This window comes from Scardinius erythrophthalmus, assembly GCF_964197995.2.
Source record: "Scardinius erythrophthalmus genome assembly, chromosome: 3".
In the NCBI taxonomy this organism is placed as follows: Eukaryota; Metazoa; Chordata; class Actinopteri; order Cypriniformes; family Leuciscidae; genus Scardinius; species Scardinius erythrophthalmus.
The window spans coordinates 17,645,675-17,671,387 of NC_138223.1; the positions used below are offsets into that span (position 1 = coordinate 17,645,675).

The 25,713-nt window shown below is 37.2% G+C and overlaps 1 protein-coding gene across 1 annotated transcript in view; it reads right to left on the reverse strand.

Moving 5' to 3' along the window:
* The window catches only part of adgrl3.1 (adhesion G protein-coupled receptor L3.1), a 121,538-nt gene that overhangs the window by 77,597 nt on the left and 18,228 nt on the right, over nucleotides 1–25,713 (reverse strand). The window contains exons 2-4 of the mRNA XM_081361732.1: nucleotides 10,079–10,226; nucleotides 8,190–8,403; nucleotides 1,387–1,496 (exon numbers count right to left, since the gene is read on the reverse strand). Coding sequence (XP_081217858.1) covers nucleotides 1,387–1,496; nucleotides 8,190–8,403; nucleotides 10,079–10,202 — 448 coding nt within the window. The 5' untranslated portion in view covers nucleotides 10,203–10,226. The remainder of the gene's footprint in view (nucleotides 1–1,386; nucleotides 1,497–8,189; nucleotides 8,404–10,078; nucleotides 10,227–25,713) is intronic.

A 25,713-nucleotide genomic window follows, 5' to 3' on the forward strand; every position in this document is an offset into this window, starting at 1 on the left:
CATCCTGTTTTCGGTTGAAGTCCAAAGTAGTCGATTGCCGAGTTCACGCGCATAGGTTTAGTTACCAATGATCACGCGCGTGAACTCGGCAATCGACTACTTTGGACTTCAACCGAAAACAGGATGTAAACACAGGTATTTGTGGCTTAAATAACATCATTTTTATACATATCTTTCACATCTACTGCAGTCAGATTCACCCGTGATCACTCTGAAGGAATCACTCACATTTTCTGTGCACTTGTAATGACACATCAAGGATGTTAAGAGGCTAAAAGCAGGTTTAAAACTTGCCCCATTGAAGTCAACAGGGTGCAAATTTTAATCGGTGTAGGCAACACCGATTTTTGTCGTTGTTCTCTGTATTGACAGCACTCCAAATGTACAAAAAAATGAGCTCAATGTTAAAATTGACCAGAGTTCTCCTTTAAGGACTAATTTGACCATTTAGAAATTAGTCAAGAGGTAATCAGACTTACTTTTCTGATTCAAATTAGACAGATCTACCTTATGTAACTGACTTTAAAAAGTTGGGACTAGTCTTGAAGAATTTTTTTTTTTTAAGACTAGTCTAAGCAGTTTATGCAACCGGCCCTGGTCCTTGGACATGACTTGAATCCCTCTTTCAAAATACGTTTATGGCGTTTTTCATTTTATCACCCACCAAATGAAAAATCTTATTGGAATATTTTGGGCTCAATACAAGTTATGCACAGCTGACAGCATTTGTGGCATAATTGTAATTACCCAAAAATGTATTTACCAAACCCATGTATTTTGACTTAATTAAAAAAAGAAGCATTACATTGAGGCACTTACAGGGAAAGTAAATGGGGTAAATTTATAAATGTTAAAAACCTTACTGTTTCAAATATATAGACAAGATTTCAGTGTGAAAAAAATCACTTGTAATCCTTTTCTGTGTAAAGTTTTAGTTAAAGTAAACTTAAAACTAGTGTTACATCTTTGTTTAAAACTTTGTAAGGTTAAATAACAGAAGAATTGATGCAGGTGCTTTCATTAAATTATAACCACCCAAAATTGGCCCCATTCACTTGTAGGTGCCTCACTGTAACCTCAAGGGATGAACCAAAATGTTTTTTTGTGGTAATCAACACTATGCCCCAAATGCTGTTGATTGAGCTGAACTTGAATTTAGCCCAGAATATTCACAGAATAGTCTGAAGCATACAAAGATCTCTCAGAAGAACTACCGCACAATTTAAGATATAATTCATGTCTATAGCCTGAAGCACAAAGGAATGAGTAATGCATCAAAGTTTAATACTTAAAGTTAGAGATTTGTTCAAATCCCTACGTATGAGAAATAGCAATAGCGATGTTGTAAAAAGCTTAAATTAAATCTGTACGTGTGTGAGAACTTACTGTATGGCACACACTCATACTGAACCTCAAGGTATTTGTACGTTCCAGGACACGGGTCAGGAAAAACATCCGGGCCAGCAACGACCGCACACTGAGTTCGGTTGTTACACCTGAGAGAGAAAGAGAGAACAATTTATGCAGACAGATAAAGCAAGGCTATTTGTTCAATTCATTCAATATCAATCTGACATTAGGCATATGAACCATATGTACTCGTTCAATATGTACAATAAAAGTTAATGAGCCCTGAAATACCATTTTCATCAAATGAAAGAAAAAAAAAAGATACTTTTACTCAACAATCTCAATGAAGCTGAAAGACTCAAAATGTGGGCTCCCCCGAAGGCCCAGGAACACATGCTGTTGTTTAAATGTAATTTATATGTATGTCGTATGTACATGTAGGGCTGAAAATACAGAGCAGAACGAATTCTGGCAGGGGGAAAAAAAGAAGAAGAAAAAAGGCAGAGGAAAAAACAATTTTGACATATCCTGCTTGGCAGGAACACATGCACACATATACGGATGACCACCACATGACATCTCTGTCATATTTCATGATTATTACACCCTATAGAAATACAAATGGACACACACACACACACACACACACAACACAACTGACACATGTACAAACACACACAAGAATCTTAAAGCTCAGTTATATCTCGCTCAACGGGTAACCATGGAAACCTTCCAATCCGAACCCATGGGGCACTCAAAATGCACACATACACATACTTCAGTTTCTTAAGTTTCCAAGATTAGCTTCACAAAATCATTATATGATGACAAGCAGCAGTCTCACAGACTCAGGTGTGTGTTCGTGTGGGTTTGTGTTTTGCCTCTTACTTTTTTTTAAGCTGTCAGACAGTGGAATAATGTATAAGATTGGTCTCTTGACATTTTTTACAGTATATTTGTGTATACAGATGCAGGTATGTTAAGTGTGTGTTACAGTTTGACTATGTGTGTGTGTGTGTGTGTATGTGTGGGCCCTAATTGCTGTGCTGAGTGAGTGTGACAGTCATACTCCCAGAGTGCTGTGGGGCATCTCTGGTTTCCGGGGCGACAGCTCTTGGATGGCATTGTGCTACACTCAGATATGACCTAATTTAGGAGGAGAGGACAGAAGAGGAGATTCTTTTGTCTTTTTCATTAGAGGTAAAGATTTGCATGCACAAAACAGCCATTCAATGTCCCACCCTATATTTTGTCCAAGGTATTGTGCTTTTAAGATTTGTGTTCACAGTTGTTTGGGTGTATGAGAATGGTCCGATCAGACAGGCTGCAATGAGGAGATGACTGAATGAACTGGGGCAGTGTGTGTGTCACATGAATATATCAGCATCACCCAGATGTACAGAGACACTGGCCTTGAAAAAAGTCACCTGACTTGAGATTTCTGATGGTTTCCTAAGTGTGTTAATAATTTATTTCCTATTTTGCTCACAAACACACACAGGATGTCATGTCAGGTTTAGTAATCATCTATTTTGATGACATGAGTCCTGCAAGGAGGGGTTTTTATAGCTATGAGTCCTTGTAGCTCAAACAGTAGAGCATGACGCTAGCAATGCCAAGATGATGGGTTCGACTGTTGACACTCACAGCAACAAATACATATCTGTCATTAATTCAATTACCATATGCTTTAAGAAAGATTTTCACATTGTCCCTATACTTTGAACAGATCACTGAGTAAATATGTAAAATGTCAACAACAGTAAGATAAAATAGGCTTAAAGAAAGAACCCATGAAATTTTCAAATAGTAAGTTGGGAAAACACTGTATGGTTCGTCCCTTTTGGAAACAGTCAGTTACTTTTATTTATATCACAGCTTGGGAAAACCACAAACCCCCTTTCCTCACAATCAATTGAAGATTATGAAAGGAATCTCTAATCAATAAATAAATAAGCATGAGCAGCACACCAATGAATTTGAATGAACTTGCATTGAATACTTGCAATTGCTAGTTTTATTATTTACACATTTTATCTGTAAATGACAAATGTGTAAATGTTCAGTACACGCATACAGTACAGTAAGGCGAGTACTCACTATTTTATTTTCATTTTCAGAGAAGAGAGGAGATCTAAATGCATATACTATATTTACTAAACGAATATATAGTGAAATCTATACACAAAAATATTTTTATAATAATTTTGTCAACCTTGTCAAACATTTTTGGTCTTATTTTTACCTCAAAATATAAAAATATTTTAAAACCTCAAAACCTCAAAAATAAGAAATTAGATTAGGCATATATGCAACATTGTATGTATTTATTAAGTTAGTTAGTTATTGACATTATTGTCATGACAGTTAAGCACATTCATCACTAAAATCTCTTACTGTAATGTAAAAAAAATATAATTTTTATTCTGTAATACTGTAATTAAAAGCCTCCAGTATGGACAGAATAATTTGATTAAAATCATCCATCCATCCATTCTCCATACCACTTATCCTCTCGGGTCGCGGGAGACTGGAGCCAATGATTAAAATAAACTAATTAAATTAAGTACAAACTGTGGTAACAGTTTATTTTACAGTGTCCTTGTTACATACTGTATGTTACATGTACATAGTGTAGTAGAATTATTAGTAACACTTTATTTTACGTTGTCCTTGTTACACGTTATAATTAGTTACTGTAGTAATTTTAATAATATTTTATAATTTATAATAACTATAAATGATGCATACAGTAATTACGTGAAACTAACCCTAAACCAACCCCTATTACTAACCCTAACCCTATAGTAAGTACATGTAGTTATTATTATTATTATTAATAACTACAGCATTATTATTACTCAGTACTTAAATGTATAATTAGACTGTAACGGACACCTTAAAATAGTGTACAGAACTTTAAAATGTAAAAAATTTATACTTATTATAATAATTATATGCAACTAACACTAAACCAAACCCTATTCCTAACCCCAAACCTATAAATAATTACATGTTGTTAATTAAAGTGTTAGTTGAAAATTATATCATAAATTACTCACTCTCATGTCGTTCCTAACCGGTAAGACTTTCATTCATCTTCGTAACACAAATGAAGATATTTTTAACCGGTTAGGAACTACATGAGGGCGAGTCATTTATGACAGAATGTTCATTTTTTGGTGAACTATCCCTTTAATATTAGTCAGTGCTTAAATATTTGATATACTGTATACTTTTTTGCATTACAGTTATATTTTTCATTACAGTACTTTTTCATTAGATTTGGGATAAATATGAGATTTGATGGAATTGTCATTTTTAACCAAACCAACAACATTTCCACATGCAATGTAACATGATCAATGATAGGCGAAAATCAAATATCCTGACCAATGACAGGCTCTCTTGCCGTTTTCATTTCTGGAACAACTGTTTAGCATGCAGCATCTGAAATCAGTTCTATTCTCTCTCCTCTGAATTGCATCAGACCTGCTAGTTGAAATCTCTTTGTGTAATATATTATGTCTGCCAATAGATCTTGGATAAGGGGCTCCCAAACAATCACCTTCCAATTACCTTCCCTCATTGATTAGAGCATTAGCCCGCCATGGCACACACATACACACACACTCTGTGAATACATTAGCCCAAACTGAGTGAGATGTAAAGGTCAGACAAAATGAGAGAGAGCGAGTGATAGAGAGAGAGGGAGAGCGGGAGATGAGGTGGAGAATGATAAATGATGTGTGATTCCAGCCACAGCTTCTATAAAAAGCAGCGGAGCAGGACAGAGAGAGAGAGAGAGAGAAAAAAGGCGAAATCTTTCTCGTCTTCTGTTTCATGGAATGTTTCCTAATTCCTCTATGGGAATTATACACTGCTACATTCAAAGCGTGCCTTGCACATTAGTAGCTCAGAGTTATATAAACTGAAAAATGTATCTCTTGTGTGTTGATAAAAGCAGGCTGCCAGCATCCAAACATCTAAATTGTCTCTCACAAGAGAATGTGAGATGCGTGTGTTACAGGTATATGTGCGTGTGTGTATGAAAGAGAACTCATAAATGGTAATTTCCTCCACATTGACTCTGGGCATGGTCTATGGCCTTACTAATTGGATCTTACAGTCTGGTCTATCCTGAGGCAGTGTGTGTGTGTGTGTGTGTGTGTGTGTGTGTGTGTGTGTGTGTGTGGGGCAGCTGGCAGGTGGTATAACAGGCAACCTCAGGGCAGGATATGGTGCTCTATGCCTTACACGTTTCCCCTGATTACACACACACACACACACACACACACACACACACACACACACACAGAGCAAATTCTGAATGAACAAAAAACTGTATAATCAAATCTGTCCAGTTCAAAATTAAAACCGTACAGTAGAAGCCACCATTTTTATGAATGTTTTATGAGGGCAAGGAATGGCGTTACACAGCATGACACATCCGTTCATAGTTTGTGATAATTATCATATGTAGCCCATTTCTCTACATCTTTGTTCTTGTGCCACGGGGTGCTAGGCTGTCGTCCCCAGTCAAAGTCAAGGTCAGATGGATAGCAGGCTGTGCTCTCGACATCATATCGGAACTGAAACGATAATGTTTCTTGTGATGACGCAGTTGCTAATGGGGTTTGTTCTGCATGGGTTCTGTTTTTCTCTGTAGCTCGGTTTGGAGGCAAAGAATTCATTTGTCCTGCCAAACTACATTAAAAAATGCAAAAAGGGTGGCTAAAATGTTGAGGGCTCATGTTTGGGGTGTTATGTAATGTGGACAATCTCAAATGAGTATATCTGATTAATTCCTTGAGCTGTTGAAAAAACTGCTGTAGAGATATACACTGGCATTGTTCTGCATGGTGAACACCTGCTTTTGAAGCACAGTATCTTTTTCCTGTTTTTTTTTATCGCACTCTTATGTGCTAATTATGCCCACAAATCAAAGTGTTGACAGTTTAGCTCTCCACATTGTGCTCAACTGAAACATAACACACAGGCCACATACACACTGCAAAGTTTTGGGAGACAACCACATTTAAATACTGGAATAAATCCCCTAAATTATTATTCCATGTGCTTTGGAATGCAGGATACACTCCAAGACTTGACAGCGTGATAACTCAATAGCGGCATTACCAACTAGTTTAGTTTGGGTCTGTACATGCTACTCATATTTAATGAAACTGCAATTGTCACTGCTTGAATGTTTCAGCAATGAATTTGGTTGTAGAATGTGGTATTTTTAAGTTTTAAGCATTCTATCAGACACATAATGTCAGACACAATTAGTGTTAATGTACTAAATTGTGCTAAATTAAATCAATTCTTTATTTTTACCAATAAATTATACTGAATGTTTTCGAAGATATGTGACAAGGTGTTTCAAACTCAAAATGTTATCTTCTTCTTCATCCTCTCGTATTGTACACTTGTGCGGAGTCCTCTCTTTGCATCATGGCACGTCATTTCGCAAAGTTGAGTGCACCATTCGGGTGGTTCCATTATATCCTCCCATCTATGCATTGGTCATCTGCGTGGTCGTTTGCCATCCACCATGAAGTGGTAGGCAGTGTCAGCAACAGTGTCTGGTACCGCTTGTAGGACGTGCCAATACCACTGAAGACACCATTTTTTCCATAATTGGCAAAACACCAATTTGCCACCAAATTGTATCATTACAGCAATAGTCAAAGAGAGACACACCAGCAATCCATCGGCGCATGTACATCTTTATGAGATCTCCAGAATTTGACTCCATACAGCACAGATGTATGTACCATTTGGTATATCTTTGACTTGAGATGGATTGGACTCACTTCTTTCCAGCACATCCAGGACACATTCACCCTCCCACACGCATCGTCATTAATACCACCGTCAATTTGCAGACACGATCCTGGGTACTTAAAGCTGTTCATCTTCGTCAGGCCCTCGCCATTGACCAGGATATTGCCATCAGACGAATTGGTCTCCAAGTATTCAGTTTTCTTGATGTTGAGGCGGTGGCCATATTGGCTGAGGCGGTCATTTCATACCTGGACTAGGGGTTCCAGTCAAGTTATGGCCAGTGTTATTTTAGTATTATTTAAAAACTATTTATATTACTATTATATTTTGAATTAGCTTTTATTTATTTATTTTTCTTTCATTTTAATTTTGGTTTAAGTTTTAGTAATTTTGTTATGTGCTTCTGTCATTTTATTTAGATGTGCTTTTTTTAAGTATTTCTGTTTTGCTTTAATCTATCTCCTATCATTAGCATTCAATAGCCAACAACATGAATTTGTCTCCTTAAAACTCAAGTAAATAAAGTAAATAAGCTGTGATTTACTTAATGTGTTCATATAAATTGATGTGTTTATATAAATGTGACTGATCCAGTGTGAATGCGCAAACCAATACACACTTTATCACAGCATAAATTTGGTGTTAAAAAGGGATAGTTTGCCCAAAAATGAAAATTCTGTTCTCATTTACTCATCCTCGAGTGGTTCCAAACCTGTATGAATATATTTCTTCTGCTGAACACAAAAGAAGATATTTCAAAGAATATGGGTAACCAAATAGTTTATGGGCCCCATTGACGTCCATAGTATGGGAAAAAAATTACTTTGGAAGTCCAAACTCTTTAGTTACCAACATTCTTCAAAATATCTTATTTTGTGATCAACAGAAGGGGAAAAAATAGTCACAAATAGTCCCTCCTTCATTGGAATGACTCATTTAGCTGCAGTGTGTTCGTAGCCATACACTGATACACACTATACAAAGACGCACATAGAATACAACCTCTGAGACAACAATAGAGTACAAAGCATGTGAATGTATCTCTGTACCTGAGGCCCATAATCTTGTAGGCATCAGGCAGATAGCAGCGAGTGTTCTCCATTTGAGCGGGGTCCGAGTCACAGATCTTGTCATCTGTGCGCCCGTAATTGGCGCTCTCGATCATAATGACATCGGTGCCCGGGCAGCGCAGTTCGATAGGATAACCCTCACACGACAGCTCTCGACGCACCACAGCCATCGGCACTGGAGCACGACTTAAAACTGCAAAGAGAAAAAAAATATTGCATTGAACAAACTATGCAACAAATTTAAACACATTTTTCATTCACGTACGCTCTCTCTCAAACATAAAATAATCCAGTTTTTGAGTCTGTTAGAGGGAGACGGCATGTAGAAAAGGAATAAATGCAGTTATTGTGAGCAAAACAATTCTTTCATTATACAATAGAAAGATCTCATATCCGCATCCAAAAGTCACATCTATCTAGTTATCATGTCCTCAGTAATAACCTTTCTTTAAATTACACACACACAGACACTTAAATCAAAAATTACATTCTTTACCGCCACCCCTTTCCTGTTACCGTAGCAACACACTCCTTTCCCCGCATGACGTATAGCCATAGACAAACACCAACACAATAAACTGCATTCTAATGCGTACACAGACAGAGACAGATACAGACACACTCAAACACACTCGCTCTTATGAAATTAATCTAAGGGATGTGAATGACACTTGACCGTGTGCATGAGTTAATTTCATATTCCGCTTCTGATTAGCATACGTACTGACAGTAGAGAAAGCAAATCATCGTCCAATCAGGATCCAGCATTAAGCTGTCACCACCGCAATCGTTTCCGTTGAGATTTAACAACACATACACACACAGAATAACCATTCTGATTCTAATTGAAAGCAAAGGCCAGCAGAAATGATGGTGAATAAGTGTGTGGGCAGGGCTGATGCATAGAACTGAAACGGCGTATGGTATAATGTAGGTTATTGGTTTAAACAGGATTGAGTGCAGGGAGGACGGCTGCTGTCGAGGTGGAACTGTGTTTCAGCGCCCTTGAGACTGGTGGAAGGTGAGTGCCAGAGAAAAGAGGCAATCGATGACAGTGAGAAAAAAGGAGCGCGGCTGAATGAACGTGTGTGTTACTGAGATACAGAGAACGTCGATGAGGGAGCCGAACATTGCCCTGATGTTTTTAAAACGTTCCCCAAATGGCCAATTCCCCAGTGTCCTCTGAGCTCAAAACGTTACGCCAAAGGTCCCCTTGAGGGAACGGCTCGCACACACGGGGTCGCGCTGACATGTGGTGCACACACAGTGAGCGTCTAGACGTCTGCATCTCTGATTATTGATCTGTCAGATCCTCTTACATCTGCACTCGATCTCACGCACTTTTAACAGGTTCACACACAATTTTTATAGTTATGGATCGGCCCATAAAAAGGCTCGTTCAAGGGAAAATAATCCAGCTATATTTCACATTTCACCGTGGTGTTTGGAAAAATGCAGCCATCTATTAAAAGGCTTTGGAGTTGTTTTTGTTTGTGTGTTTCAAATTTCTCTCCTCCGTATGTGCTTGAGCGTGTTTTCGCGTATGTGTGAATGTTTTGATCATAACGGATGTGCAGCGGTTGTGAAATTCTGTGATTGCTCATGAATCATTTATTGCTTCAAGAAGAGATGTCTCAATTAATAGTTTCCAAAACTTTTAATAAGACGCACAAACTTTGTGGAATTTCCACTGAAGATTTGAGAGCAACGCTTCGCTCTCATTTGGCTCGTCTTCATTTGACAGCCTGCACTTCAAGGTTGGGGGGCCAACTAATCAAATAAAAGCAGTAAGACATCTCATTTATCCATCTCGCGAAAACAACACAACAAGGAAATAATTGGCTTTTGTGTGTGTGTGTGCGTCCTACCGAGCGTGACGGGTGTGAAGAGGGCGAAGAGGAAAAGTAGGCGTGTGGACCACATGACCGCCGATGACCCTGATGACCTCTGCACTGACTCGCTGAAGTTGCGTCTCGCACACCTTAGAGCCATGGAGTTCCTCTCTGACGCGCACACCTAAAGTAGGAAGGACACACAAAGAGCAAGTAAAGAGAATGTTAATATTACAGCTAAAGGTCACTTTTGTTGTAATACAAAAATAACAGGAAATCAAAATTGACCATTTATTTTCTTAACAAATGCTGTTGGTGTTCTTGTGCATCGCTACACATTATTCTAAAAAAACACATAATCTTTTATCAAACAGTAATAACTTTCTCCTTTCCAAACCAACTGAGAACATGCAGCACAGAGTGTGTTCTTGTGCTCAAACAGAAGAAAGCAGAACGTAAAGATCTCGAGCAACGTCAAGGATGACCTACTTTTAACTTCACACGTGGCTCTCGTGGTCTGAAAGACGTTCATCTGCATTAAAAATACTACAGACAAACGTAAAAACACATCTAGTGTGAACCTAATTCTACCTCACACAGATTGCGGACTGTTGAAAATGTAAAATCTTCTGTATATATTCTGCTGGATATATTAAAGAGTGACAATGTAAAAGTGTATTTTAAGGCAGTTTGTTTATGTAATATATTCTGTCCGACAATGAGTTGTGAATGCTGTGTAATGACATGTTGTCTTTAACCATGAGAAGTTATTATGAAATTAAGGAATATTTTCTAGGGTTAGTTTAGCAAAATATTTTCATTAATAACAAATATGTCTTACAGCTCAAAAAGCAGAGAAACTGATACGGCTGAACCCAGATTAAATGATCCATCATATCTCTTGACAATCTTGCTGGTCTCTGAATCATGTCTGTGTAATGAATCATGTCTGTGTAATGAAGTCGATGACATTGAAAAACAAATCCATAATGTTTAATAGAGAATATTGACTGTTGTGTGTGTTTGACCATGGAACCAGTTAATCACTCGCCAAAGAAAGAATGAGTGTATGTGGGTGTTTCTTTAACTTCAGGCACTTTTATGCACCCAGATTTAAACTTTTGGATTTTGTCATATGAAGGTCACACCGTCACATTTAAAGTCTCTTGAAATTTGATCATTTATTTCAGCTACTTTTCAAATGGCTAATTAATTATTTTATCCTAGACCATAAAATCTACACAAAATATTAATTATTACAAGTCTAAAGTAATGAAGATCTAAACTGAGAGTGCAATAAAGATGAACCATTTCAATATTTATTGTGTGAAAATAAAGTTATCACTTATTTATTGTATTATTGTTATTTAAAATTATTCATATTTTTATTATGCATCTTTTCCAAACAAGCGAGTAATTTGCCAAAATCTGCAAAAAGTGTGAACATATTATTGTGTGTATTTATTATCCACAAATTGTAGATTTGAACTTAGCCTTAGCAAGACAAATGAATCAACTAATTTATTTTCAAATATGTAAAAAATGTCATTTTACAGACATTTTGGAATCACAACTTGGAGAATACATTGTGGTGAAAATGTAAAATCTTCTGTATATATTCTGCTGGATATATTAAAGAGTGACAATGTAAAAGTGTATTTTAAGGCAGTTTGTTTCAAAAATGTTCACATATCCGAAAGTGCCAATAGTTGTGTATTGTGTAGTGTGTAACATTAAAAACAGAGGCATGACAGCATAGGATGAAAATCCAGTGACAATACTCTTGAGGAGACACATGTGGAGCTCTGCAAATGCCTCCTACAACAGCTTAATGCATCTGTCCTCTTTCCCTCTCCCACACACACACACACACACACACACACAGATAGTTATATATGGCCTGTCTGCACTGAACATCTTTACCTTATTAAAAATAAAGCACTGTACAGCCACTGTCTCATTAAACTTACATAAACACTCAACAATGCCACTCAGTCAAACACACAGTCGCACACTCGGTCTTCCTCCTTATGCTCATAAACACACACATAGCTTAAAAACTCTCTCTTTCTTTGTCTGAGTGATTGATGGCTGCTTAACTAAAGTGAACAGGAGGGTTTTGAGCAGATGTCCCACATTATAAACAGGAACATATGGACATATGCCCACAGTACCAGTGTGTGCGTATGTGTGATCAAATGACCATGTAATCAAGCTACCAGTAAATTTCTGGTCAAATGAGTATGCGTCTTAGATGCATGACTTTCAACAACGCTGCAAGGAAATTTGTGTATATGGTAAACAGTCAGTCTGCCAGTCAATCATGTGAGTGTGTATATCTGACAACTACTTCACAAAAAAGAAAAGACATATGATTCCTAATTCACATTTACTTTTAGTTAAATAATTATGCTAGCTTAGATACTTTAAGGCAATCATTTTGCATGTTTTTTTTTTAAAGGGATAGTTCACCCAATTATGATTAATCGCCCTCATGTCACTCTAGACATGCACTGACTTCTGTGGAACACAAAATAAAATATTTTGAAAAAGGTCATTGTGCTATTTGACCATATCAATGCTATTTAAACTAACTCTTTTGTGTTCCACAGAAGAAAACAAGAGGGTATAAATGATGAGAATGTGTGTTTTTGAGTGAACTCTTTCTTTTAAGTATTTCATTTTGAATTTATAGTGCAGAATGTGCTCATGCTTCTAGTCAACTCCTCAGTTATTTCATTGTTTAGCATGATCCATTTGATCATATGCTAATCTTAACCACTTAATGACCCATTAGCTATTTCAGCATAACCAATGTGTGGCCACTCTAGTTTGTGAACATCTGAGGGTGACCATCAGGGGTGCCGTTACTCACTCATTAGCTTTTCAGTTCCTTAAAGAACCCATGATGTGTGTGCAATATGTAGTTGGCTGCAAGTCAATTTACCAATCAATGTGCAGAACATTCATGCCAAGAGTATCAGATATGAATTCTAAAACATAATCCAACGTTGTTATTTTTTAGAGATGACAAACTTCAACCACTCAGTTTGAAACTTCGAAAGAATATACTGAGTGTGAACACTTATCAGTTATGTCATCATTTCCCATCCCTAATATACACAGTCAGGTTTGACCAACATTCCTTCATTTCAGTCTCATACTTTGCAGCAGTTAAGAACAATAGTATCTATTCTACTTCATCACCTCACCATGACTGGGCTGATCAAGTGCCTAAACACTGAATAGGTGGTGGCGTTGGCGTGTAAATGTGGGCGACCACGCGTTAAAGTATACATCTCTGTGACGTCAGGCATTTTCCCAGCTTAGTTTCAATAAAAGGATTTTAGAGTCGGGAAGGGGCAGGAAGTTGAGTCATGAATGTTTCAGTATGTGTTTTCATAGTTTGAGAATCTCTTTTATTTCAAAAGATCATGGACATCATTTTCTCACGAACAACCTCTTTGAAACCTAACAAACATGTTTTGAATCAAAAATGCGCTTGGGCTGTCTCTCTTTAAAATGAACGCCACTTGGTGTGATGTGTTGTCATCTAATGCTATGCCGATCAGAGAGTTTCAAGTGTGGCTGAAGTGTCTGAATCCATATTTGATAGAGAGTGACAAGTAAAGTCAGCAAATTTCCAAGTTCATTTCCTGCAGCCATGAACTTAACTTACTCTAAGAGTTACTCTAAGATAGACTGCGTTACTTTACGAGCTGATATCCAATCCCTCCCCCAACACACACGCTTGCTGTCACCCTCACTCTCCCTCCGATAATCTATAATGCCATATGGCATTTTTCTTACTTGATTGTGCTGCAGGACGTGGTACACACTTGGTGGAGTTTGGCAATAAATTATGGCACAGAGATGCTTGCATGCCTCAGACTCGTTCTGGCAATTTCTGTCTGGCATGGCATGACCTTACGAGCTCCCATCAACCCCTGCAGCTCTGTGTGTCCAGTAATGAGAACAGCAACCTCTCTCTCTCTTTCTTTCTTTCTCTCTAAATGAGAGTCTGCCTGAACCCTCAAATCAGGGAGTCTCACAGTAATGACACACAATTAGAAAGACACGAACATGTAACCCCCCACCATCTCGCTCTCCCCATTCCTCCCTGTGTCTCTTCCTATTTCAATCACTCTATCTCTTCCCATCTCTCCTATTTTTATGCCTCACATTCTTCCTAATGTATTTTGGTGGCATGTAGAGAGGGAAAAAACAACTGACCCCTTTTTTTATTTTCCTCCTTACAATGAGAGACCAAATAACTACGTTTTCATGCAGCGTGGTTGATCGACATTTGGTAAGATACATTCTCATTTTACCAAGAATGGCAAACCAATAAGACTTTCGTTCATTTGGCACACAAATACTTTTTTCTTTTTTTTTTCACATTTTTGACTATTCATTGTAAGTCCACAGCCAAAACATGTTCCAGCTTCAAAAAGTTCATCAAAACATCATTAATGTAATCCATATTGTATGAATTGAGCAGTTTAATCCTAAATCTTCAGAAGAGACAGATTTAATTTAGACTCAACACATAAAATATGGCTTGACACTCATGAAAAAAACTTAATTGGCTCTTGCGAGTCTTCAATTGTGTTTCGAAGATGAACTAAATTCCTATGGGTTTGCAACAACATGAGGTGAGTAAATGATGGCAACATTTTTATTTTGGGGTGAACTAACTCTTTAAGACACAACATAACAATTAATGCTCCAGCATACAAAAATGTAAAAATTATGTAACTCGGCTGATTTTTTTATAGGAATGCACAATATATCTGTGCCATAAAATGTAAATTTTCATTTATCAGTATTTACTAAAATTGGATATTTAATTGTGCATGCTCATTTCCTCTATTTTTACATTTACATATAATTTAATATCTTCTAAAATGTAATGTAAAGCAAATAACGAAATGACTATCCACTTTCTGTTCATTATAATATTGTGATGCCTAAATTTACCTGCAGAATTTCAAACAATTATTTTTTGTGTTTTATCTTTCATTTATTTTTGACAAAATATTGTGGAATTTTAATATGGGTCATTTATCATAATTTAATTACCAATAAAAATAATTATCAACCAGAATTCTAATATCATTGCATGTCCACTTTTTTTGTGTTGTTTTAGACTGAATCTGTTTCAGAATGCCCTCCAGCAACTGGAGCAACTTCTGAAGTTTAAAAGACTCTTTCAACTAAACACCTTGCTGTTTGGGGTGTTTGACTTTGAGAATTCTAAGGAGAGTTTGAAGGGGTTGTGCAGTTCACTCCAGCCACAAGTTCACAGAATTTGTAGTGCATGCTGGATAGTTCAAATTGGCCTGCACGGTCGAGATCGTTCAGCTGGAAGGTGTAGTTTCGGCCAGAGGCTCTCTGGTTTGGCATCCCATTGCCGATAATATGTCAGCACAGGGGCATTAAATGGGCCAATCAGATTTCAGCTGGCCCCGCCCTTAACTCCGCCTATGCTCTCTCACTCTCACTCTCACAAAAGAGCAGAAAAACTTTAAAGGGAGTTTTTGATTTATAATGATGATTAGAGGTGGGCGATATATCGTTTAAACGATAATATCCAAATTGTTGTCTGGACGATATGCAAAATTGAGATATCGAATATTTCATAATTTGTACAATCCGACCCCCCAAACATGAAAAGAGCTGAAAGAAGTTAAAGAGAAAACAAATAACGCACACAATAACCTTCTAAACAATTATATGTAGCGATTTTTAATACTGTAGGGCAGTACTATTCGCGGAAGCAACCTCCGAGTGGCCCAGCCCATGGTCCCGCGTCGTCAAAAACGCATAAGTAAATTCGAAATAGTGCGCACAGAAGCACATGCACAAAACCGTTTTTAAAATGATATATGAATTATTTTTATTTTATCATATGTCATTTTACAAAAGGACATTTTACAAACCGTTTGCGCATGTGCTCCTGCACGCACTTTTTCGGTCAGAACACAGCAATCAGAGGACGCGCTGAAAACTGTAATGCTGTTCTCTTCCTTCATAACTCGTATTGAGAAGATTTGAGTTGCAGAGGAATTTGTGACTGTTTCACCTGTTCAACCACATCAAAGTTTCGAAATTAGTAAGTCCGTGCTTTTTCTCTTATTTTTTTCTTATGTGCTGAAGGGCCGCTGTGCCTTGGTGAAACGTTACGTGAAGAGCTCTTTTCCAAAACGCCATAAACCTAAAAAGCTGCCTCAAAGATCCACCAAAAGTAACGATTATGAATATGTAAAATATTGCAATAAGACATTTTAAATTGTTTATTAATTTCTGTGTCGGCTGCAAAGATGAAGTTGACGATAGGCTATGACTCGCGATCTTCGCAGTAGGCTAGTGAACGCACCGGAGAAATGCACATTTATTAGGCTACATAGTTTTATTTTGTTTTGGATGGTTTTGTTTAGAACCAGCTTTCTGTAAAAATATTTCACATTTTTTAGGCCTGTGAGGCGAGTAGGCTACGGTTCGGTTCATGATGATATAATCTCCAGTTTAAGCACCGGCGCCTTTAATTAATAATTTATATTTAATTTAATGTATTAAATCCAGGAAATTGGTCAATGAAAAATTTATTAAAATTAAGATACAATTAATACAAAACGAAATTCGTTTTAAAGAAAGGCTTTGTGATTTTTATTTTGAGATCTCTGTGAAAGTTTGAAAGTCTTTAGTCTTTTTGCCACTTTCAGAGCACTCGCGTCCATAATGGAGAACTGACACGTAATATTGTTTTTTCCTCATAAATGTACACGAAAAATAAAAGACAAAAGACTTTTTTCAAAAGACAAACCGTCCAATTTTTTTTTTTGGGGGGGGGGGGGGGGGGGTGGATGGATTTATAGCGTTTTGGGGAAAAAAATGGATGGATTTATAGCGTTTTGAAAATATATATTTTTTTTACTTTGAATTTATCATCAACAATATTGTTGTTTGATTTAATAATCACTGTTGCAAAAGGTGCCTAGTTCCGTTTTTTTTTTTTTTTTTTTTTTGTAAGTGGAAAACGATAGGGGCTTCCTCAGATTCTGTTTAGTTAGCTCCTTTATTGTTTCTTTTATAGCCTACATAGGTAAAATGCAGCAAGTCAAAAGACCAACTGGACCTTCTTTGCCAGTTTGCACACATTTCTTTGAAGGATGGCAAAAATATCGTCTGAATATCGATATCGAGATATTGGAAAAAAATATCGAGATATTCATTTTTGTCAATATCTCCCACCCCTAATGATGATGTGGGTGACTTTTTTCTCTGATAGAGGGCATGTTTATGAAACTCTTTCTGAGCCTCAAAGAGTCATAAATCTTTATTCACTTTCCCCATGTTTCAATAATTCAGAATTCAGCATGCTGAAATCACTATTAATCTCAAAGGCACACACACACATACACATACAAGCATACACTGAGAGCTTATGACTGAGTCTCTCTGATTTATCTTTTATTATGTCCCACAATCTACTTCTAAAGCACTGTGCTCTCTCGCACTCTGTCTCTTACACACACACACAAACACACATTCAAAAGCCACATTCATGTACTCACAAATTTTTACAGCTTCTGATTACACACATATGCACAAACACATAAAATAAAAAAACAAATCACTAAGGGTGTGACGTGCCACGAGATCTCGCGAGACTGTCTCGCGATATCGCCATGACGTAGCGTGAGGATAAAATAAGCATAGAATATTCCAATTTCCACTGCTACACTTACACTCGACTCAACTGTCGTTTTGCTGTTTTTATAAAAAATATCGAGTAAGTAAAACACGTGCTCCCTGATGCGTGCAAATTAGGCTGCATAAATACAATCTGTCTCCTAATATCCATCTCTGGACAGTTTAGTTGTGGCTATGGTCTCGGTTTGCACTTCGAATATTGAGAGAGTACTGTAACGTCTCAAAGAAACACGCCGACTTTTTGGGACTTTAGCTTATTCACCGTATCCCCCAGAGTTAGATAAGTCCAGACATACCATTTTCATCTCCATGCGTGCCGTAACTCTGTCTGACGCACCCACCGTTAGCCTAGCTTAGCACAAAGACTGGAGGTAAACGGCTACAGCTAGCATACTGCTCCCAATAAGTGACTAAATAACGCCAACATTTTCCTATTTACATGTTGTGATTTGTATAGTCACAGCGTGTACAAATAACAAGGTCACATGGGACACAGCCATCTTCTAACCGTATACATACTGGAACTATATTCTCAGAAAGCGAAGCACTGCTACTTCTGCGGAGTGATTTACTCCAACTCTGAGCGAACTCTCTGCTCCTCACCATGGGGCTTCTCTGGTGCTGCAAGCAAATCACTCCGCCCAAGTAGCAGTGCTAAAACTCGCCGCATTAACCCTATAACTGCCGGTGCAAAATAAAACAGCAGTTTCACAACAATGATAAAGAGTCTGTGCGCTACAGTACTTTGATTATGGTTGAACTTGCACTTATTGTTTACACTTATTAAGACTAAGAGAAAACATTTATTTTTGTTATTTATACTGTTTTTATTTCTCTGTTTAATTTGTGTAAAGGAGTTCAGTTAGGAAGTCACACACAGCCTCAATCAGAAGTTCTGAAAGTTCATAAATGTACAGTAGGCCTAAGGTCTGAAGAGACTCATGTGAAATCATACAGGAGAGTCAGTAAAAACCTTTTACAGTGCTTGTATATTGTTTTCTTTCAATGCATTTGATAATTCATACTCGTAAGTAGACCTGAAATGACATGCATTAGAAGATTATTAGTTAAAAATTTTCAAAATGCACCTGCATACTATTTTTCCAGTCATGAATTTTGTCATTGAGGATTTCTGAAAAATTGTGCAAAGATCTCGTCTCGTCTCGTGAACCCAATCTCGTGTTTCGTCTCGTGAGATAAGCGTCTCGTCACACTCCTACAAATCACTGATAAAAGACTGTGCACTGATAAAACGATTGTACATAAAAATACAAGCATACAGTCTTGCATAAATATATGCATAATGCAGACTATACAAACGCAAAACGCACTTTCTACAATGGAGAAGGAATATAAAAAAACTATTTTTTGTTTGTTTGTTTTTTTCAGGAACACTTTAGTTTAGGGTCCAATTCTCACTATTAACTAGTTGCTTATTAGCATGCATATTATTAGGATTTTAGCTGTTCATTAGTACTTATAAAGCACATATTAATGCCTTATTCTGCATGATCATATTCTACATCACTTAATCCTACCCAATACCTAAACTTAACAACTACCTTACTAACTTTTAATAAGCAGTCATCAGGAGTTTACTGAGGCAATAGTCATGGTTAATAGTTAGTTAATAATGAGAATTGTACCTTAATCTAAAGAGTTAACTTTTTGTCTTTAAAAACTGTAATTAAACTACTGTAATATGATATTGTATTCCAATTTAGTGAGATGAGACACTTTATTTACTTTAAATGAGGCTTTCAATTCATTGCTGATTGCAAATGTTATTGCAAGTGTGTATTTAATTGAATGACATTCAGTAGACATTTTTGTGACATTATCTATGGGTTTTTCCAACTATAAGTGATTTTCTGTCGGTTAAATCTTAAAAAATTATGGTTACACTTTTTTAAAGGTGTCATTGTTACAGTGTAGTTATATATTTAAGTACTGCGTAATATTAATTAACAACATGTACATACTATAGGGTTAGGGTAGGGTTTGGTTGAGGGTTAGTTCCATGTAATTATGCATAATTTACTGTTATTACTATGGTAAGTACATGTAACATATGTAACAAGGACACTATAAAATAAAGTGTTACCAAATTTAGTTATTTTTGCTTTTCAAATGCCTTTTATGTCAAAATCAAATTGTTTGACCCTTGTCCCAAACCCAGACTTGCAAAATGAAAGTAAAAAAAGAAAATCTCACTATGATCAAATCAAAGATCAAAGGGTAGTGCACTAGGCTGCCGACAAAAGTGTCAGCATAAGAAATACTGGACATTTTTTGAAGAAAACAAACAATAATTTATATTCTGAAAAGAATATTGTTGTCTGTTATTTCATCAAATCATGAAAAAATTATATTTCAGATACATAAAATGTTAATAAAATTACACAATTTCCACTACAATGTCATTTTTTAAATGTCATTTGGTTATGAAATTAAACATAATTCCACCACAATGTCGTATAAAATATGTATAATGTAATTTCACCACAGATTATTATTAAACACAATACATCTGATAAATGATGATCATTCAGCCAACAAAACACTGAAAATGTCCACAAATTTCCAGTCGTGGAAAAAATGCTAGATGAAGCTATAGATTTGTCCTCCTTTTCTATCATATAGCAAAACTCTCTAATTCACGAACTCGATGTTGAAATGCTTTGTCCTGATTTGCTGTCTGCTGGGCACTTCAGTGGGCAGAGTGGGGCACTGGCACGGTCCTGTCACTCTAAATTCATCCAGAGTCAGCTACAGGCTAAACAACACTACTACAGCCTATGGCTAACAGAGTAGAGTTTACAGAGACGCGGGGGCTTATACAGTAGCATCATGGATAAACTAAAGGAATAGCATAGCTTCAGGTTTTGAAAGGCTTCAGACGGTATTTCAAAGCTAATGTAGATTAAGCTATGGTTTGTGGTCTAACTCTGCAAACATGGCCAAAGGTTACGGTAGTATAGACTACATTTTGTCATAAAAAAGCCTCATTCAGAAAGAGATCTCTGATAGCTTGTTACATTCAATGGGCCTTATTCAACATGAGCAAAGTGAATTTGGTGTAAATCATTCATGAATACACAAACAATTTACACAAAAATGTGCTCTAATCGTGCTTTATGAATAGGCCCAGTGTGTGTGTTGTCATCTGCAAGATGTCATTTTAAACCATTTTGTTATCTGTCACGTTCCCTGATGTTAAAACAACATTCAGCAGATGTTTATTCACAAATTGAAAATGTATTAAGTTCACTCTTAAGATATTTAAAAAAAAAATTACACAAAAAATATGCATAGAGCAGGCATATAACACAATGCTTTGACAATATATTAATCATTCAGTACTACTTATCCAAGTACCCTATTACCATAATTGTACCATGGTACCACCTCTGATTGACCTGAAATTATATAAATGATGATATTAGGTCACCACCATGTATATTTTCTGCCAAGGTGTGATCTAGCAATCTAATTATGCAATACTAAAAGTGCTCAATATGCTCAGCCTGATTCAGCATGACGGAGCTTATAATTAAGGCCATTTCTTTAATTATTCAAGATGAATATTCACTATTGTGGATTTGGGTGAAGTGGTGAAATATTTACGTGTTTTCCTCTCCAGTTCACTAATATTTTATGCTGGGCCTAAATTCATCACTGTATGACAGAGAGAGAAAGAGAGAGAGAAAAGCTGGATATAAAATCTGAAAAATGCTGTTTTCACAGGCAGTATGCGATGGTAAGATCATGGCAACAATTTATGTCTGAATCTAGTGTTCACGTAACATTCTGTTTACTCCCTCTGGTCGTTTCTGAGCAGAACTGTTCCAAATTCGTTCACTCCCTATGAAGTTCATTCACTATATAGTTATACCTACAACGCATTCTGATTTACAGTGTACATCCAATAATTAACATTTAGGTCATTTCCTTCTCATACATTCCCGTAGCGTCACAGTGCATTTCCCTGTTGAAGCCCAGCGTCCATTGACTTCAATGGGGCTGCTTTGAACAGTTTTTTTCAGTGCTACGAAACTAGATGGTCATTGGATAAATGCTGCGATTATGTCCCGCCCACGGACGCTCAGCGTCTCTGGAGTGAATGGGCTTCTGCGTGATGATTGGAGGGTCTGTCGAAAGGCTGCATCTCCTTTTGATTGACAGCTATCTCATACAATAAAAAGTAGTGGTGGGAAGTTCGGATCATTTTACTGACTCTCTTCGATCTCGTTAATCAAAATGAACGAATCTTTTTTCGAGTCATTTCGTTCATTTAAGGGGCTTTAAATGTTATACTTTTAACAGGCAAATTCCCTGAACACATCCACCTACGCAATCTTGATCATATTCTGAATTAAGAAATCATTATAATGCCGTCAAAAATAATTCACAGGGAACATAAATAATTACTTTACCTTCCGAGTCTTTCGTTCATTTGTCACGTGACGGATCGGATCGTTCATGAACGACCATCACTAAAAAAAAGTCGCTGACGCTGAAGCTATTCGAGCTCATTCCCATCGCGGATTTTGGTAGTCGAAAGACAAACTGCAGCAACCTATTTGCTTGTCGAAATTGCTTGCCAATTTTCATAATACATTTCACACAATTATACATTTATATATTTATTATATTATTACTTATTATATTTTTTATATTATTAGTAGTAATAATTAAAAAATAATTATTAAAATAATTAAAAAATATATTATTAGCAGTAGTATTATTTTACTGGATTATATTATTATTTATACCTTTATTATATTTATACAATTATACCTAACTCTGCTAGCCATTGAGAGGACACTGGTCAAGTCACTGGAAAAGACGCCTAGACAGGGTCACAGAGCATTTTCTTGAAAAGGAACGTAGGGCAGAATTTACGTATAAATAAATGGACAATTTTTATGATGTAGGCCGAAAATGAGCTTCCCCTCTTTGAAAGACCAGCAGCCGCCACTGCATTGCACAGCATGGGTGACCAATTTCAGACATATCATAGATTGTATGAAATAATAATAAATAAATAAGTAATAATATTGAGGTGACAATGACACATACAAAGTTTGGTGTCAATATATCAAGGCATTGCAGAGATAAAGCTTGAATAGTCATTTTGGCATCATGCCTCAACTTTGCTGCTGCGCAGTGGCGTACCGGACACCCCCGCAGCCCCCGCGGTGCGTGGGGGCCCCGCCTCTTTGGAGGGCCCCGCCCAGGCCCTTCTAAAAGGCGTTCACACACCACATAGGATAGAACGTGTTTTGCTTTGAAAAACTCAAGACGCGGCAAATGAATTTGAGATGAATTTAGAATGCCGTGTCATGCTGGAGAAACGGCACGCAAAGCGTGAAGGTAGTGCAATGATTGAAAAAGTACGTGAAAAACTCTTAATAATGCTAAATAATTTTCTAAAACAGCAATCAGGGAAAATCAATTTTCTCTTACATTTGACTTATTAACACTATAGCCTACAGCAGGGAACGACAACTGGCGGCCCGCGGGCCAAAACTGGCCCGCCAGCAATATTTTCTGCCCCGCCGGATTATTTTGGAAGTCCTAAATGCTGCACAAAACTCTTACACTACTTGAGAAAAGCCGTAGTCGCGCGCATACTGTGTGAAACGCCCATAGGGAATCATGCGGCGCGGGATTACATTAATATGACGCATAAGGCAAACCGTTGAAATCAATGGAGTTCCTTGTTCGTCAATATAGTGACGCCTAGGAGTACCTTCAACGTCTTCTTTGTGACGCGGAAGGCACTTGACCATGCTTCAGTTTTTGACGCCCTGGGAGTGAGAACGGAATAGCGCGTCAAATTCGCGCCTGCCGCGTCTAGTTATAGGCTACGCTTGACTACTTTGTGTCCATTCGCGCGTCAAAAGACGGTAGCGGTCAGAACTCTGGTGTACTTTGGACGGAGCGAGCAGTCTGACTGACAATAGCCCACTCCCGACATCTTTTGACAGCGTATCCGCACTTAATTCTGGCCACTTGTACACCTAGCTCTGAGGAGCTGTTTGGTACTGAAACCATTGTCAGTCAACATTCTTTTCTTGCAAGGATGTTTGAAATAGTTCGACAGAAAATAGCCTACTTAATTTGTCAGTAGGGTAATATGATTTTCGTTTATGTTTCTTAGAAATTTGAGTGATAGGCTTTGTCCTATTTAATTTATGTTATTTATATTTCATAATTTTTTTTCTGTGGCATTTTTTTTCTCTGCTGACAGTAGCCTACAATGTTAAAATAGCCTAATATTTATATTGACACGAACACAATTTTTGTATAGCATTTATAATTATTATAGGCTACTTAATCTCCTTCTTTCCGAGACTTACTTTTAGAGACATTTGAATGTGAGATTATGGAAACGAGATCTAAATTTTGCGGACCCGTCAGGTCGGGAAATAAAGCGGGTGAACACAGAATGTATTTTAAGCGGTTGTTGAATAGAACCTTGTGGGAGCGGGACGGGGGAAAAAACATCCCCGCTCAGACCTCCTTAAACCTTCGGTGTGTATGTGTGTGTCCCGAATAAATAATAATAATAAAAAAGGAATAAAGTTCAAAAGTCGGACTGTAAGCGAATGAGGCATGATTGCTATTCCCACCTTTATTAAAATGGCTGTAATCTGTTACCACAATAGTACTTGATCTGTTTAAAAGGTGTTAAATTAAAAATCAAAATTAAAATTTGTCTAATCCAGTAATTCATTTTTTCTATTTTTGATCTGAGCACAATCAGAAAATCAGAAAACCCGTTGTTATTCGTTTTTTCATTTTAGTTCAGGAAATAAATAATGGAAAAACAAGTCGTTTTTCGTCTTTTTATTTTTGGTTTTAATTTGAAAAAACCATTGAACGAATGATCCACGGACGGTGACGGACCCATCATATTCCGCGATTATAGGCCTATTTAAAGGAGACATATCATGCTTTTAAATTGTTCCTTTTTACATATACATCATACATTTGTGGTCTATATAAAGCGGAACTGCAATGCTTGGGTCTGAATTCCTCATTATTATAGCTCCACGGGCCCCTTTTTTATCCCTTTTCTGAGGTGCTTCTGACAGCAACTCGTTTTGGTGCGGTCTCTTTAAATACAATTGAGACACTTCATACCCCGCCCCCTCTCCAGGTTGCAGAGGTTCAACTCCACCCCGTTCGGCCATTTTTGTAGTCTGATATCAGAGATAGGATTATGTAGCGGCACAGAAACTTTTTATTCACACGTTATTAACAAAATGTCAACAACGGAAGACTTGTCCAGCCAGCCTTACATGTTCGAGCCAGAGTTGGAGCCGGATCGAGATGAAAATGAAGACGACGAACCTGCAGAACAACGTCTTCATATTGGATGTATTGCAATGGTGTGTTACTGTATTTACACATGAAACTTTGGTCTTCCGACATTTTACCACCGTGTCGATTTATTTTGATTAATATGTGCAAGGGAGAGAGAGCTAGACAGCATCTAGTTTGGAGACGGTGATGTCTTGTTTACACTTTCGCCGGGCTCCGAGAGAGAGTGCGAGCGCGCGCGAGACCGAGTCTCTCTCTCTGCTCGTTCTTTCAGTTAAACATGCGTCCTGACACAAGCGCGGCAGTTCATCTACATTAGACGGTGTAATGAAGCGTGTGGGTTACTACATCCAACAACCGAACATTTTAACTTACCCTCTCGTAACTTCTGCATCCTTTAGCTTGGACTACAAAATTGCAGCGAGAAATAATAATGGCGGATCGCTCGAAGTGTTGGGCTGGAAGTCAATGTCCTTATTTGGCAGTTCCGCTGCAAATACTGTGACGTGATAGTTCACAAAACGTCATAGATAACAGAAAAATCGGAACAGGTTGAAAAATATGACCAAAACAGAATATAAAGATATCAACGAAGCACCTGAAGAGAATAATTTCATATTTTC